General features: G+C 44.4%; 1 protein-coding gene across 2 annotated transcripts; it reads right to left on the bottom strand.

Moving 5' to 3' along the window:
* Positions 1-597: 597 nt before the first annotated feature.
* On the bottom strand, positions 598-14,425 carry LOC147455932 (coronatine-insensitive protein 1-like). 2 transcript variants are annotated; one of them, XM_086514561.1, is made up of 5 exons: positions 14,052-14,425; positions 12,817-13,468; positions 10,004-10,490; positions 1,541-2,287; positions 598-954 (listed from the first exon to the last, which is right to left on the bottom strand). In XM_086514561.1, the coding sequence occupies exons 2-5, from the start codon at positions 13,314-13,316 to the stop codon at positions 925-927; spliced, it is 1,764 nt and encodes a 587-aa protein (XP_086370687.1). In that variant the 5' UTR covers positions 13,317-13,468; positions 14,052-14,425; the 3' UTR covers positions 598-924. The 2 variants fall into 2 exon arrangements, with proteins under 2 accessions (XP_086370687.1, XP_086370686.1); XM_086514560.1 differs by lacking the exon at positions 14,052-14,425 and having other exon boundaries at positions 12,817-13,816.
* Between the last annotated feature and the right edge of the window lie 599 nt (positions 14,426-15,024).

The following is a 15,024-nucleotide window of genomic DNA, read 5'->3' on the forward strand; positions in this document are numbered from 1 at the left end:
CTATCGATGCATTGGCTATTGCTATGATTCTACATGATTTATGCAACACTTGTACAGGTTGCTAAATTCACATCAGAATATAGAAATAGTACCCACAATACATACGCCAAAACATTTTCGTCACGGTTTTATGTAGTATATAACATTGTCAACACAACTAATAGTTCTACTTGAAGGTCTAAACCAAGATGCAAACACAACCTAACTCAAGAGCATATGTCATGCCTGAAATGTGACATTAATTGCAAAAAGACTCAATCACAAGTACATGTTTCTTTCTGTATATGTTGTTCACAAAGGGGTTGCAAAATCAGCTTTAAAATCCCACAATTACTTGCCTTCTGTTGTAAAGATTTCCTCTCTCAATGCCTAGGGCAATGAAAACCTCGTGCATTTGGGTATGCCCTGTGGCGATGCACCACTCCCTTTGCCTTGCCTTGCATAAATTCTCGAAAGTAGCATGGGAAATTATGGGATTGCATGGCTACACTAGTGCCAATCTACCGCAAACACAAGGTTGATTTGTACTAAAATGTGATCACGAACAAACCTCTCTGACATCACTTTACAATGCCATATTACCCTGCCGCTACAATATACAAGGAAGACATCACCTCTTACTAATGTACAGGAATGTCATCAGCTCATCATTCTTAATCGACAATCATTAAGCGTCAACAAGAGTTGGGAACATGTACAATGGCTTCAATTATGAAAATCACTACCATAAAGTAAAGTGGGCCCTCAGTACAAGGAGCAAATTGACATTTGCTGATAGCTGGTACATTCTCAGCTTCAAACAAGGATAAGATGAATGAGGAAATTGTTAAGACTGACAGTAGTTTCTCATCCAATTATTAAGCAATCCCTCATGGCGAAACTCCATTCTAAGCCGCACTAAGTCGATCAGTGCAAAAAGCCACTCTATGTATTCCTGGGACAAATTGGCATACCCTGCAATAACCACGAAGTACCACATGTCTGAATTCAGTAGTTACGATATGGGCCCAGCCTAGTATTTCTGACTACTCTGATAGGGATGTTGTTTAGTCTCATGGCCTCAATGACAGACGAAACATACAGAAATTGTGCCGACAACCAGTCCACTATCCAAGGATACAACCTCAAATTGTCTAAGATACCCGTGTCATTATACCTCACCGTAAGAATTACCTACATAGTCTCCATGAAAATGGCTTCTGAGCTCAAGAAGAATGAGACCAATAACAGAATAAAACAATGTGTTCATCATTGGTTGTTCTATGTTACAATTTTCACAACACCAGCACTCTGGCATGCACAAGGCTTTGGGAAATGCTCAAGCACCCTCGTTGTAGCTTGCACCCTACAACTTGCAATCGCCTTCTAACTATTGATTGCAACTTGTACAAGCTTTCTGTGCGCATGGCAGAAAATCCCAAGCCAAATGCAACACTTAGCACACAATAAAGGGAAAGGAAGGGGAAGAGGGGGGGGGGGGGGGGGGGGGGGGGGGGGGGGGGGTGTCTGTCAACTCGACACATCATCCAAGGCAAATTACCGTGTTGGGAATATCTGAACGCCGCCCAGCAAGCGATCGATAAGCTAAAAAAGAAAGTGGCCCATCTGACGATTGCTGCTCCTCTGCTCCAGCTGGAATCATCTCTACATTCCAAGATGCGCAATTCATAGGCAGCAGGTCCCTCCCCGTACCTGTGGAGTTGTAGCCTTGCACCCAAATGTACTTCAAAGAGCTCATTTTGAGGACTGATGTTGCAATCCCAGACTCAGTAAATACACAATCTCTCATCTCAAGCTTCTCAATCTTGGGACAATTCTCTGCAAACAAGTTGAGCCCCATATCCGTCTCCCCGAGCAATCCAAACAAGGCCCATCTAAGATTCTTGCTGTATTTGCCCAAGTACCCCATACACTTGTCTGTTAGAAAGCCTCTCCTAAGATACAAGGCAAGGCGGCGTATTTCACTGCACCCTTGCACTAATGCCAACACACCTATATCAAGTGGGTACTCTGTGACATCATCCTCCTCATCCAGTAATACAAGCCTAAAATCTTTGAGTTTTGGGCAGTTGGCAGCAATCGCCACTAAGGCTGCATTGTTTATGTCGGAGACGTAAACAGCAATGTACTCGAGCTGGTGACAACTTGATGCTACAGAAATCAAACCCTTTTGAGTTACAAATCCCTGTTGCACATCTTTATCCCCACGCTCTACTCGAAGCCGGCGTAGTTTCTTGCAGTTAGCTCCTATCACCTCAAGACCCTCATCCCCAATTCCGTTAAACACCTGCAATTATTAGAACAGAAGAGTGATCAATATATATATGAATGACAAAATCAAATTGCTCTCCATACATCGTCATAAATCTTGGAAACTAATCCCTCCCTCCCTCCCCCCCCCCCCCTCTCTCCCTCTCTCTCTCTCTCTCTTTTGGCGCCTTTATTCTGTGTAGAAAAGAGACCTCTGGAGATGCTCGATGGCCTAATCACCCAGATGTTGGGTTTTCCAAGCCCTAGTTCAGTTCTGATTGAACCTGTGGGAACACTCTTCTAAGGCATGCAGATAAGTTTTAGTTATGATCCACTCCATATGTGGAGATTGCATGGTGGCTACAAGGTTCATATATGTAAAGGCTTTTGAATTAAATATAGAAGAAGAGGCATGGTGTTTTTACTGTCAACCTGGGTAAAACCAAGGTTATGGTGTTTAACACCACCCCACAGTGGATCAGGAGGTCAGCACCTACATTCACATACGGCCAGGAGACTGTGGAGTACACAGACGCTTACACTTACCTTGGAGTGGTTTTTAGCGGACCTACATTCTCACTCAGAAGAGCAGCAGAGACCAGACTTACTAGAGCCCACGCAGCATTGGGTAGATTGGAGAGGATGTGTTCGCAGGTTCAGTTTCAGGAGCCCCGGACGAAGCTCTGGCTCTTTGACACCTTGGTGGCTTCAGCACTGCTCTATGGAACCGAGATATGGGGACCTTCACTGGATCACCACGGGAGGCTGGGTCGCTCAGACGGATGGGGGAACATGGAGAAACCTCTCGTCTCTATGATCTCGCGGCTCATTAGAGCCAAGGCATCAGTACCACGTGCCATTATCCAAGCAGAGCTAGCGGCCCCCCCACTGTGGTGGAGGTGCTCACCAGATCAGTCTCCTTCATAAACCGCACATGGGAACTTCCTAGAGACAGATATGCTCGCATAGCACTTGAATCCTCTCGACAGTTAGCCATACAAGGAGATACAACATGCTGGTATGGGGAGATGACATCATGGTTTCGGGCACATGGGTTCAGCATAGACAGGCTGCCACCATTCCATTACTCACTGGATGCACCATCTCTCACTCTTACACAGTCAGAGATCACCAAGCTCATCCACCAAGACCTAACCCAGCTAGACACCAGGAGGACGTGGATACAACCAGCACAGGAATCGGGCACGAAGATGGCTTTCTACAGAGACCACCTTCTCCAGCTTACGGAAGATGGTTTTGTGGCGAGACCCAGATACATGGATACCCACTTGTCTCATGGGATACGCTGTGCTATTGGCCAGTTACGCACATCTTCTCACCACTTGCGGATTGAGACTGGGAGGTACAGCGGAGTACCAGCAGAGGACAGGACATGCCCCTTGTGTAACACGGAACCTGAGACAGAGTTACACTATACATGCCGCTGCCCCGTCTACTACGAGATACGAGGTCGCTTCCACTACCTGTTCAGAGAGGGTTTTGGACCACTCTCAAGAGTCGTGGGATACGAAGATCAGAGATGTCTGGGTTTGTTCTTACTCGAGCTGCGCAGACACAGAGATAGCCTGATGAATGGCGAGGCTAGCCAGTCTCAAAGACGGATCACAGACTTCTTCAAAGCAGACACGGGACGGCAGCAAGAGCCACTCCCACAACAGAGCTCCCCCTCGTCTCACACCAGAGGCACACTGATTGACCGAGCGATTGAACTAGGGAAATCCAGGCGCCCACGACTGCGAAGAACTACACACCATCGACAGGTTCTACGACAGAAAATTTGGAGCACACTGGCCAGGCATGCACGACGCCCGGTCAGACTACTAACCATGGAGGAAATTGATGAGATTCGCCAACAACCGATGCTAGATCTCTTGTGATTCAGCCATCCCAACAAGCCACCCAAATTTTCCCGCTTAGTTTTATGCTTGGCTCACATCGACCAGCTTAGGCCCCCATAGTAGATATCTTTGTTTTGTACTGTTGTTAGGTTATTTTGTTACTCTGACTTTGTATCAGATCCACCACTTTGTAACTTTCGGGTCTCATAGGTCATTATGGCCCTTTGAAGACGTTAATATAACATTTCATTTCATTTCATTTCTCGCTCATTCACCTTCTCTGCTCTGCACGCTCCAGCAACCATGGCAGCTCTTCGTTGGCACCCTCCCTAGCCACGCTGCCCCTAACAGTGGTATCAGAGCACAGGCAATTTCGGTTATGGCGTTTTGAAACGCCGTTGCGTGTGCTAGGCAAATACAGTCCAGGCGTGTGTTGGCGTCGCGACGCAGTGCCAAGAGCTCCTAGGCGGGTAGCATCTCAAAACGCCTTCATTTTATTGGCAGTTAGCAAAGCAGGATTTGAAGCCATGCTCCTTGGCCGCCGGTACAGTAGGCTGGCATCTCAAAACGTTGCTAAAGCAGTTGGCATATCAAAATGCCCTTGGATACCATAATACCAAGGTTCACAGTTTTTCAGCATCTCAAAAGGCAAGCAGTAGAGGACCATTTCTTTGGCAATTCACGGCATCTCAAATGCTTATGTGTACAACCTCACAAGTGCTGCCAATTTCCTACGACATCTCAAAACTTTGCCATGGCATGGATGTAAAGGAGGATTTGGGCATTTCAAATATCCGGCAAGACTTCAAAATTTGGCAAAGGCAACATGCCATATGCGTGTTGAAGGTTGTTCTAAAAATTAATTGGTTTACATATGAGTTGTGCTCCAAGCACATGAAGAAGAGGAAATTTTGGAGCCATGAAGCACCTGTTGTCATGCACGAAGACTTGCTTCAAGCACTTGGTACATCAATAGATGCAGCACATGAAGGTCTGTTTCGAGATTGCGGTACAAGATTTCTCAAACTATTTTTACCAATTTACTGTCATAGATTTGTCATCTTTTGTCTATTGTAAAAAAATCAAATATTTCTTATCAAAAGCCTATAACTGTCAGTTATCGTCATGCCAAATTTTGTACGGGTTAGACACTGCCACACATAAAGTGGTAAGATATGAACCACCGAGGAGGCCCATAATGCCACGTGATATGTCCCTAATCTATAATGAAACGTACGGAATAACGCGCCCATAAGGGAAGAAAAGAGTAACTACGCTGCTGCCATGGAGAAGCCTGCTGACGTATCCCCGTGGCTGCAAAGAGTATGCAGCAACCTTGATCATAGAGCTGTCACAATGGTAGATGTCGGGGAAAGCCATGAACCCCAAGTTGCGAGCACGACGAGCCTTCCACATAATCCATAACCTAATGCAGCAATATAAGTTAAAAACTATAACCCGCAAATGGAGATCAAATTGATGCTCAGTGGCTGAAAGCATATAAAAAGTCTCTCATCTATAACCCAAAGATGTGAGCAAGAATATTGAATCGGTAGGAGAACCCTCAAACCAAGTAAGGTTGTGTCATAGATCTACCTCCTATTTTTGGGTACCACATCAGGAAATGTTAAGAGTGGATGCAAATGATTTTGGAGGCATAGCCTAGGTGTCAGGTGCGACAGAATTGAAATGGTGAAGATCTAGGTTTTACACTTTCACAAATCTTTTACTTCTTTTCCTTGCAAGAGTGAATGCTTTTAGCTTGAATGATGGTTCCTTTTACTTTCCTTGAAGAGAAGGAATGAGAGACAGCGATAGAGATGTGTAGGGGGGGAGGGAGAGAAAAGAGGAAAACGGCACCCGATGGGGTCCCAACCAACCCTCGCAAGGGCCCCCCACATTGTTGCCGATGTGGTATTTGCTTTAGATTGCGGAAATGGAATGCACACACATGCAAAACCTCAAGTGCAGACTCTACTGCCTCGAATGGTGAATGTCGCCACGGCAACTTCTCAAGACGAGGCACGTCCGAGACTGATTTGATGCACCTTCTCGATGTGGGATTGCGGATGGCCACCAAGGGGTAGATCTAGGGCTGGATCGCGCTTCCGAAGTGAGAGGAATGAAGGGCTGAAAACACAGATCTCGGCAATGCTGATGATGGACAACAATGCTGGCGAGGAAATGGCACAGAAGAGGCTCGATGGGCTGCCTAAGTACCGGACCACAACTGGATTGTTGGCGCTTGCAGATCTCGCATGTCTCCCGCAAGAGAGGGCTGAAAACTGAAAACGCTGGCTGATCTACAGGCTTGGAGCTAGCACTAGGGCTGGATTCTGAAATAGCTGGCTTGGGTTGCAAAACGCTAGCTCTAGGCTGAATTTGCAAAACACTAGAGAGAGGCTGCAATCTGCAAAACGTTGAGGGTTGCTCCTTGCACTATCTGCAACTTATGCCAATCGATGGGCCGAAGTGATCCCTTTATAGGCAAGGTTGAGGTCTTATAATTACTTAAGGGCTAGGTAGGAGAGGTTCTCTAGGTACTTTGGAGATAGAAAAAAGTCATTGAATACCTCACAAAGCTTTTACTTTGATGGGTTTTACTTTGAAAAGAGTTTGAGCCTCTGATGGGGTTTTTTTTTTCTTGCATAAGGGAGAGCTTTACAAGAGGTTCCAAGTGCCTCACTCAACTGAGGCACTGGCACTCTGTTTATAGGCCCTAGGCCTTCCAAAAGCAGTACATATGAAAAGCTTCAAGTCTAAAATCATATGGGCCCAAAAGCTAGAGCTAGGGCTGCCAACGCGATTTGCGGAAATCCGTACAAGTGCCACGTCAGCAACGCAATTCGCGAAGGTCTGTACAATCAACCATGTCAACAGTGCGATTTGCGAATCCGTACAGCTATCATGTCATCATCCCTTTATGCCTTTCTTTTTAGCCTTTAGTCCCTTTGAGCCCCATCAAACAGGACCCCATAGGTTGGCACAACTTATAAATTTGGAGGTCCTTCCATTTTTGGCTTCTCAGCTTGGTTCTGCAAGTTGGTACAACTTCTTTTGCATCTTTTTGTAGGGCTCTGACCTCTTTCTCTCCAGAGTCTGGGAGGCCATTGGGGCTACCAACAGGTCACAAGTCACAAGAGCAGAACAAAAAGGTAAGCTAGAACCATCGGATAATTTGGTCAAGGGCACTTTTTGGCTCTGGATGCAAAGTGGATGGGAGAGGAGAACCTCGCAAATTCTCTTCAGTTTTGAGTTGTACCTTGAAGCTTTTGGATTATTAGTAGTGTTTATGCCAAAAGTTACCGATGAATCAACAGGTTGAATCTTGTGCGGTGCAGACTGCACAAGAGGGGAGCCACTCTACTCCTTCGTCACAGATTGCCTAGATTGAGTAAAGTCGTTAATTTCTCCATGATATTTTAGGGATATTGACAAGCTGACAGTATTTTGCGGAATGACTTGATGAAAATAGGTACATTAAATTGGAAATTTTCTTGATTGAATTGAAGACATGTGCTCTTTCATGTTTGAATTGTTAGAGACATGTAGAGAAAGATGAAATGTTTGCAGCATTTGTCTGATGAATAATTTGAACTTAGTGCATCTAGATATCTACTAGAGATAAGCAAGGTCTGGATGTGATGGCTAAGTGAATGATAATTGAATGAGCTTCTAGTGCATCAAGATTTCTATCTGGATGAAATGACTCGATACTCTTGTGAGCGCATTAAGACTTCCCAAAAGATGAGATGGTTGCACAGTCGTCTAGATGCATAGAGGGTTCTAGAAAGGATGAGGTGAGATGGCTAGATTGAATGACAGGAACACAATGTTCAATATGAACTAGGTGACAAGTGTGTGATTTTGTGAATTGCATGCTATATGACTCATGGGGATGGTCATAGACAAGGTGTGCTTGAAATGTGAAAAGAAAAGATATGAATATGATAGTAACAAGATTTAGTAGATCAACACATACGTGAAAAGATCGGCGCAATCCAGATGTCGTTGCTAAATAGGTTACACTGATCATGATTTGTATCTTAGACCCTCGACAGAAATGTGATTGCTCAGTGACTAATGTCTTTGTGAAAGTGTTGGATTTGTGAAGTCTGGTGCCTAAGTACATAAGAGTCAATGTCTACTAAAGAAAGTTTTTGTCCTTTGGCTGTTTTACAGCCATGATCGAGCGCCATTACAATTCTTTCAAGAGAAGGAAATGTCACAAGTTGGTGACGTGGCATCCCAATTGAGGAACTAGCCGAGAGAACAAGAGTTGAACCCAGAAGGACTTTAAGATGTGGCCATGGGACCTAGGGGGTTAGAGTTTAAAAACTCTAACCCTGCCCAACTGATGAGCACCGGCCGAGAGGCCTAAACCCAAAACATCAAAAGCTTGCACTCTGGCTGCAATTTCCGCAAATTGCATTGACATGATGACATGGCAAGCTGTACGAATTTCCGCCTCTTGCGCTGGCAGATTTTGGCAGTTTCAGCGTGAGCTTTTAAGAGCAGATGCTTTTGAGTGCCCTGTTCTTTTAGAATTGAAGCTTTTGGGCTCTGCTTTTGGACATCTCTTGTATTGTTTATAAGTTCCCATAGGCCCACTTCTCAGAGAGCATCGGTTCAGTTATTTGCAGTTTCTGTTTGTGTGTTGCAATTGATTTCTCGCTTGGAGTGTCCAAGCCTGTAACAGTCTCCTCATTATGAACCATAACAGGCAGCATTTATAGGTGTGCATGGTTGCCTCAGTCTCAGGATTGGGGTCTCTTGTGACCAAACTCTGCAGATTGCAATTTGGGCTGATCCTTTACAAGGTGGGCCATCATATGGCATCTCAGGCACTAGTTTTGTCTGCCTGTGACCACAATCCTTGAAGATCTGATGTCCCCATCCCATTCATCATCAACAGTCTCTGAGACATCCACAAAAGGGGCTACAGCCAGCTTTGTGATGGAACAGATGTCTGCAGCTATCACAAACACATAAAAAGCATGCCCATCAGCTCCAACATCCCAGGCAAGTGTGCTGGTAAATCCAGAAAGGCAATCTACATTGAAAACCTGAGAGCCCTGCCCTCAAAGCCAGCCATATCACAGTCTGCATACCACGAAACTACAAAATCAGAACCCAAAAGACCTCCAATGCTCACCCCTAGCAAAATTATCGAAGACATGCGCTTGGCACGCAAAGCTCGATTCTGCATCTCCAAATCTATAATGACTTTCCTCCCAGCAAAAGAGGCAAAATAGCCATATGCCAAGCAACACAAGCTATAGTATTATGGGAGTCGTCCAACCACCCTAGAAATCTCAAACCAAATGGCATAGGCGAAATCAACCCTGGTCCCTGGATGCAACACGCAGTATACCAAAAGGTGGCCAACAGCACCTGATAAGCAAAAGCTGCCCACGCCAAAGATAAACGTGAACATGGCCAGTAACAAAGTTTCTATGAATGGACTGTCAGGGGCAAGCTGCTGAACAGGGGAGACGCCAAGGCCAACCTAAAAGCCAAACTTCAAAGTCACGACACACCTGCCCGGAGAACAACCCATGATAAAACCATCCAAACACCTCAAGAGAGTACCAACCAAGAGACCAGAAGCCCTTTATCCCCGCTTGCTAAACAAAGTCTGTATGTATGTACGTCACACACACACACACACACACACACACACATGCACATGTATATATAAAACACACAGATGGATGAATCCTCCAAAAGCATCACGTCATCAGTGCCCTCAAACGAGGCATAACAAACATATTCACCTCAAAACACGAATAGTAAACTCAGAACAAAACACAGAAAAAATGGCCCAACGTGCAGTCAAAGACGAGCCTAAAATAACGAGTAGCTGTAATTGCCTTAAATGTACTGATTTGTACCTCAAGGTCCTCAAGATTTGGGCAGTTTCGAAGAAGCTCACAGTGCCCTTCAACACTTAAGAAAGCAAACTGCAAATCAATCTTCTTCAAGCCTGAGGCAATTGGCTGCACTAAAGCATTGATTGTGACATCTGCATCATCAATGCCCATGTGACAGAGACCAACCAATGATGTAAGGCTTGCTGGCAACCTCACACCTGAGCTTTGCAACCCGTCATAATCCACCAAAATGCCGCCTAACTCCTCTAAGGCCGTTGTCTTTAACAAATCTTTTAAGCATACTAAATCAACTTCATGTAACTTCAAGGACTTCAGAGATGTGCAATTCCTTGCCACAGTGTGTAGATCCGTTATGTTGACGCTTTGTAGATCTGTTCCAGAGAAATTGAGAATCTCCAACACTTTATTGTGTAATGCAAGCTCATGTAGCCATTCCCCTCCACAGTCTTCAATAGTGCTGTCATCCAGGACAAGAACTTTGAGGTGCCTGATCAAAGTAAAAGAAGCTTGTCAACAGTTTGAACTGTAGGTGTAGCATTTGTGATTATTATTAATACACATTTATAACCATAAGTATACGTGACACGTGTGCATATAGGTAACTATGGATTTTTGTGTGTATGTATGGGTACTTAGGTATGTATTTAAATGGAATCTACTATCTACAAAGATGCCCCAGTGTGCTTCTTGGCCTAGGCCAACATGCAAGCACGAGCTCGTACACGTACATGACTCATAAGATGGGTTAGCATTGCATGCATGGATTGTGTTCATCGATATAGGAGAGCTGAAAGTCTCTACTATCCAGAAGAACAAAACGTTTTCCTCAACACACAAAATAAACACAAGGATATGACTCCTTGTTTGAGCATCACGTATCTCAATATTTGGGGACACCTTGTCCCATTAAGTTGTGGGCCACTACTACATAATACCTCCTACACCTTTACTTTCTATGCCTGGATTTGAGACTTCTAGAGCCACAATGACCTTTTGCTGAGTAAAATAATAGCAAAGCCACAATTCCCTTGAGAGTCTAATATAGCAGCAAAAGAACAAACACAATTCAAAATGGGTCTCATAAAAGTTAGCAATGCGATATTTCTAACTGACGTGGCCACAAACAATTCATAAGGCATTATGACAGCTCAAACAAGGGGTATGCCATTCTTGATGGAATCCCCAACAATAAAAAATACTCTCACAACTGCTTCAAGTAACAAATCGACCAAGAATGAAAAGAGCCATGTTGATGAATAGCACGCAAAAGACGCCAAGCAAGATAAGCCCAATTTCAATTAAAAAGGAAATTTCAAATTGTGGACTGATGGTAGTCATCCATGGGATTCTATAACAATCAGCTCCATGATGCATAGAATGGACTACAGAATTCAAATTTAAAAATCATTGTCAATATTAGAATGTCATATTGAAAGATGGTACCCAAATACGAGACAATATAGAGTACAAATGGTCATCACATAGTGCATGTTCAATTGCCCAGGCCCCAGAAGATATTGGCATAGTCATCTAAGGTATGCTAGCGGCATAAGAAGGCTTCATACCATTACAATCAGGAACTTGTAAACACCGATGTGAAATGACAAACAAAATATTAAGATTCCCCTACTGGTAAAGGATAAAGAGGATTCTTTGCACAACCGTTGACTGGAACATAAGCAAATTTCTGAATCCCATTTACTTCGGGAGAAACGATTCACAAATCATTCTTCTGAGGCCTTGCTTAGATGACGGTAAGTAGTCGTGCCGCCTGATCTATCAAAATGTTGACAGCTTTATGGAGCTAATTCAAGCTCTAGCATCAAGCGTAACAAAACTCAAGATCACCATCTGAACCATGTTTCATGACTTCAGGACTGAGTCAAAAGCATGCGCAGAAAGCTCCAGCATAAACACCAAGAAGCTGCTTTCCTAAGAAGTCACATGGTGGCTTCATAAGGCTTCTAATGTCAACAAGAAGAAAGTACCATAAATTTTACAGATAGAGCAACAGCATTTCTTTGTCCGCGACAATTCTAAGCATTGATATTTATAGAGGAAGACCTCAATAAATGTATCTTCTGCCACTAAAAAAATGTATCTTCTGCCTGCACCCAAACCGGTCTTCAACTCATAAAACTCTGGAAGAACAGCTATTAGGGTATGAAAAGCTCTCCCAATCCCTTCAACTACAAGGACATGCACTCAAGGGCATTGGCGAATATCAAAGAGAAATACATCTCAATTTGAGCAGGCTCAGTTACCACAATTATTGACAAAAACTGTGACGGTACTTCCAGATTGAAAGAGACTGCCCACCTAATCAAAGAGAAGATGTGGGCTTCTCTTCAAGTGAAAACCCACAGAAAATATAAGCCTAGATATACCTAGATGCATCCAGGATAAGCCCAAATTCACCTTTAGACGGACATGGTAGTCATCCACGGGACACTACAACCATCAGCTCCATCAAGGACTAAATACTACGACATCCCATTAACCTTGACAGAGCCCAATAGTGGGTGTAGAACTAGATACCAATATATGCTCTCCACACGCCCACACAGCACACACACATACGCACAAGCATACATCAATACAAAGATCTGGGTACTGAGTTTCTGTCATCACTCTAGAGATGCAGGGCAGTAACAGCCATAATATAAGCCTAACTTATGTGAGCCAAATCCACAGCATCAAAAATCAATGACAGAGCAGACATATCAACCCAGATTGACTAGATAAGCCTTCAATTAACCAGATTTGTACCCTACTCTTGCTGGGATGGAGCATACAAGGTTTGATGCAGATACCTGCAAGCACGGGCAACCGCTTCAACACCATTTGTTGAAAATCCAGAGCACCTGTCAAGTCTGAGGGCAAGAAGATTGTTCCCACGCCGCAGGGCCAGCTTGAAGAGGTCTTCATCAGAAACAATCATGCGACGGAGGTGCACAGAATGGAGTCTGTCACAATTTGATGCGATTTCAGTGATCCAAGGGGCAGCATAACCTCCCCAATTATCTGGTATGAGTTTAAACATGGATGCCCTTGGCTTGCCCTTAAGCTTCACGGATTCGAGTACACTGAATCTACGCGTCAGCCTCACAGGATCAATGGCATAGCAGCATGAGATGGTCACATCCTTGCGTGTCCTGCCTTCTATTTCATACCATCTCTTGCACACTAGAGAGACGGAGCCCCTGTCTGATGCTTCATGGATGTAACTAAATACATGCTCCAATGCAAAGTCAGGAATATCTTCTCCATTTATGGGCACTCGCTGACGACACATCTTGAGCTTTACGGCCATTGCACTTGATCTGTTAATGGGGACGAAGGCTTGCACATTACGTTGGGGTGAACGCACTCAGCAAAAACTCTCTATGCTCCAAATTTCCATTTGCAGATGCCATGCCTCCTTGCAAACTTTGGGCTTGCTGGGTGCAGACCAGTGGGTTTTCTCTGTGCAAAGCACGGGAAGGGTATTAGCATGAGTGCCTGTATGCATGCGTGTCCCTGCATACTAGTGTCTGTGTATGTGTGCGTGTGTGTGTGTGTGTGTGTGTGCGTGCGTGCGCGCGCGCGATGGAGAAAGAGAGAGAGAGAGAGAGAGAGAACGGGGAGAAAATACGGAGATGGAGCGGTGGCTATATACGTGTTTGTTTGTGTGTGGGTATGTGTGTGTGTTTACATGTCCATTCACTCCAAGAGCGGTATATATAATTGCACAGACGAAAAGGGCGAGGGGTTACTAAAACCATTCTGTTGAGGCGAGATTATCGGTAATATGGAGAAAAATGAATGAAGCTCTGCATTTGGGATCTTATCTGCTATGCATCTTCATCATGAGCTCAACTGCAGGGCCCATGTGAGGGTCACAGCATTGTAAGCATAAAAGCGGGGAAAAAGAAATACATGGAGCTTTCGGGGGATTTGATAGCTTCCATCCAAAGCTATGTAAGGAATCCATCCACATATCATTTTGTCTGCAAAAGAAAAGTAATGCAATGGGTTGTATGTAATGTGATGGGTTGTAGCTCATTACCTTTAGCTCTGTGCTTCAATGGCCAGCTTCCACGCCCTGTTGCTCTGCTCTTTGAAGAAGATGAATGAAAGACTCTGCAGAAGACGATGCAAGTAGCGTTTTCAAGGTGAAGAAGAATGGCTAAGACGCAACAGGCCTTTATCTTTGCTCATGAAGAAGATGGTACGGTAAGCTCCAATTAGGGCTTCCTGATTGCAGAAGGGGCTATTTACTAGGTGCAAAGAGGTGGGCTTCTGGTAATCAAGGTGAAATTGTAGTGATTATGAAGGATTAAGGTTCTGCAAACTTCGCAAGATGGTGAAACTAATGAAGTGCATGAGAAATCTGCACTTTGGGCAAAAGGATCTGGGAGGGTTATTCTGGCGAGTGCAGATGATTGGATGGGCAGTAGCCAGTAGGCTTACATAGAAAATGACCTGGCCCCTGGGAAAGGGGTGGAGATAGAGAGAGAGAGAGAGAGGAAGAGAGAGAACTTATAAGGACACAGAATTATTGTTTAACTAGTAAAAGGGCCCAGGGACTATTGCCTAACTAGTAAAAGGGCCCTGGCCCATGTTCCCAGGGGTCATGGCATTCTATAGGTGTATACTATAGAATGGATTCACTCTGCCTTTCTCATTAAATACCAAACTCTCTCTCCTTCCATTATAAGCTCGAGTGTGAGGTCACACGTCTTACGGACTCGAGAGGAGAGAGAGAGAGAGAGAGAGAGAGAGAGAGAGAGTTTAAATAGAAGCAAAAGCTTCTTGTTTGGATTGCCACATGTCAGACGCATAAAGCTCCGTTAGATTTAAGACGTTAATCGTCCTTTAGAAAATAGTACGATTTACTCACTAGATTCTTCTAACTCAATCAACGTTTGCTCCTTAGTTCGCCACATGTTCCATATATCAAAATGCCACGTATAAGATCCAAACTCCCTTCGTTGACGGGAGATAGCTCAGTTGGTTGAAGCATTCGACCTCTGTGACCC

The sequence above is a fragment of the Adiantum capillus-veneris genome, chromosome 6, assembly GCF_014529385.1.
Source record: "Adiantum capillus-veneris isolate H3 chromosome 6, ASM1452938v2, whole genome shotgun sequence".
Classification (NCBI taxonomy): Eukaryota; Viridiplantae; Streptophyta; class Polypodiopsida; order Polypodiales; family Pteridaceae; genus Adiantum; species Adiantum capillus-veneris.

What these genes read in the sequence shown, in the direction of transcription:
- LOC147455932 (XM_086514561.1), bottom strand. Translation starts at nt 13,316, where the DNA reads ATGGCCGTAAAGCTCAAGATGTGTCGTCAGCGAGTGCCCATAAATGGA. An exon ending in GCGGTTGCCCGTGCTTGCAG is followed by an intron (nt 10,491 to 12,816) that starts GTATCTGCATCA and finishes TACTTTGATCAG; the next exon opens with GCACCTCAAAGTTCTTGTCC. An exon ending in GTTCAGATATTCCCAACACG is followed by an intron (nt 955 to 1,540) that starts GTAATTTGCCTT and finishes TGGTTATTGCAG; the next exon opens with GGTATGCCAATTTGTCCCAG.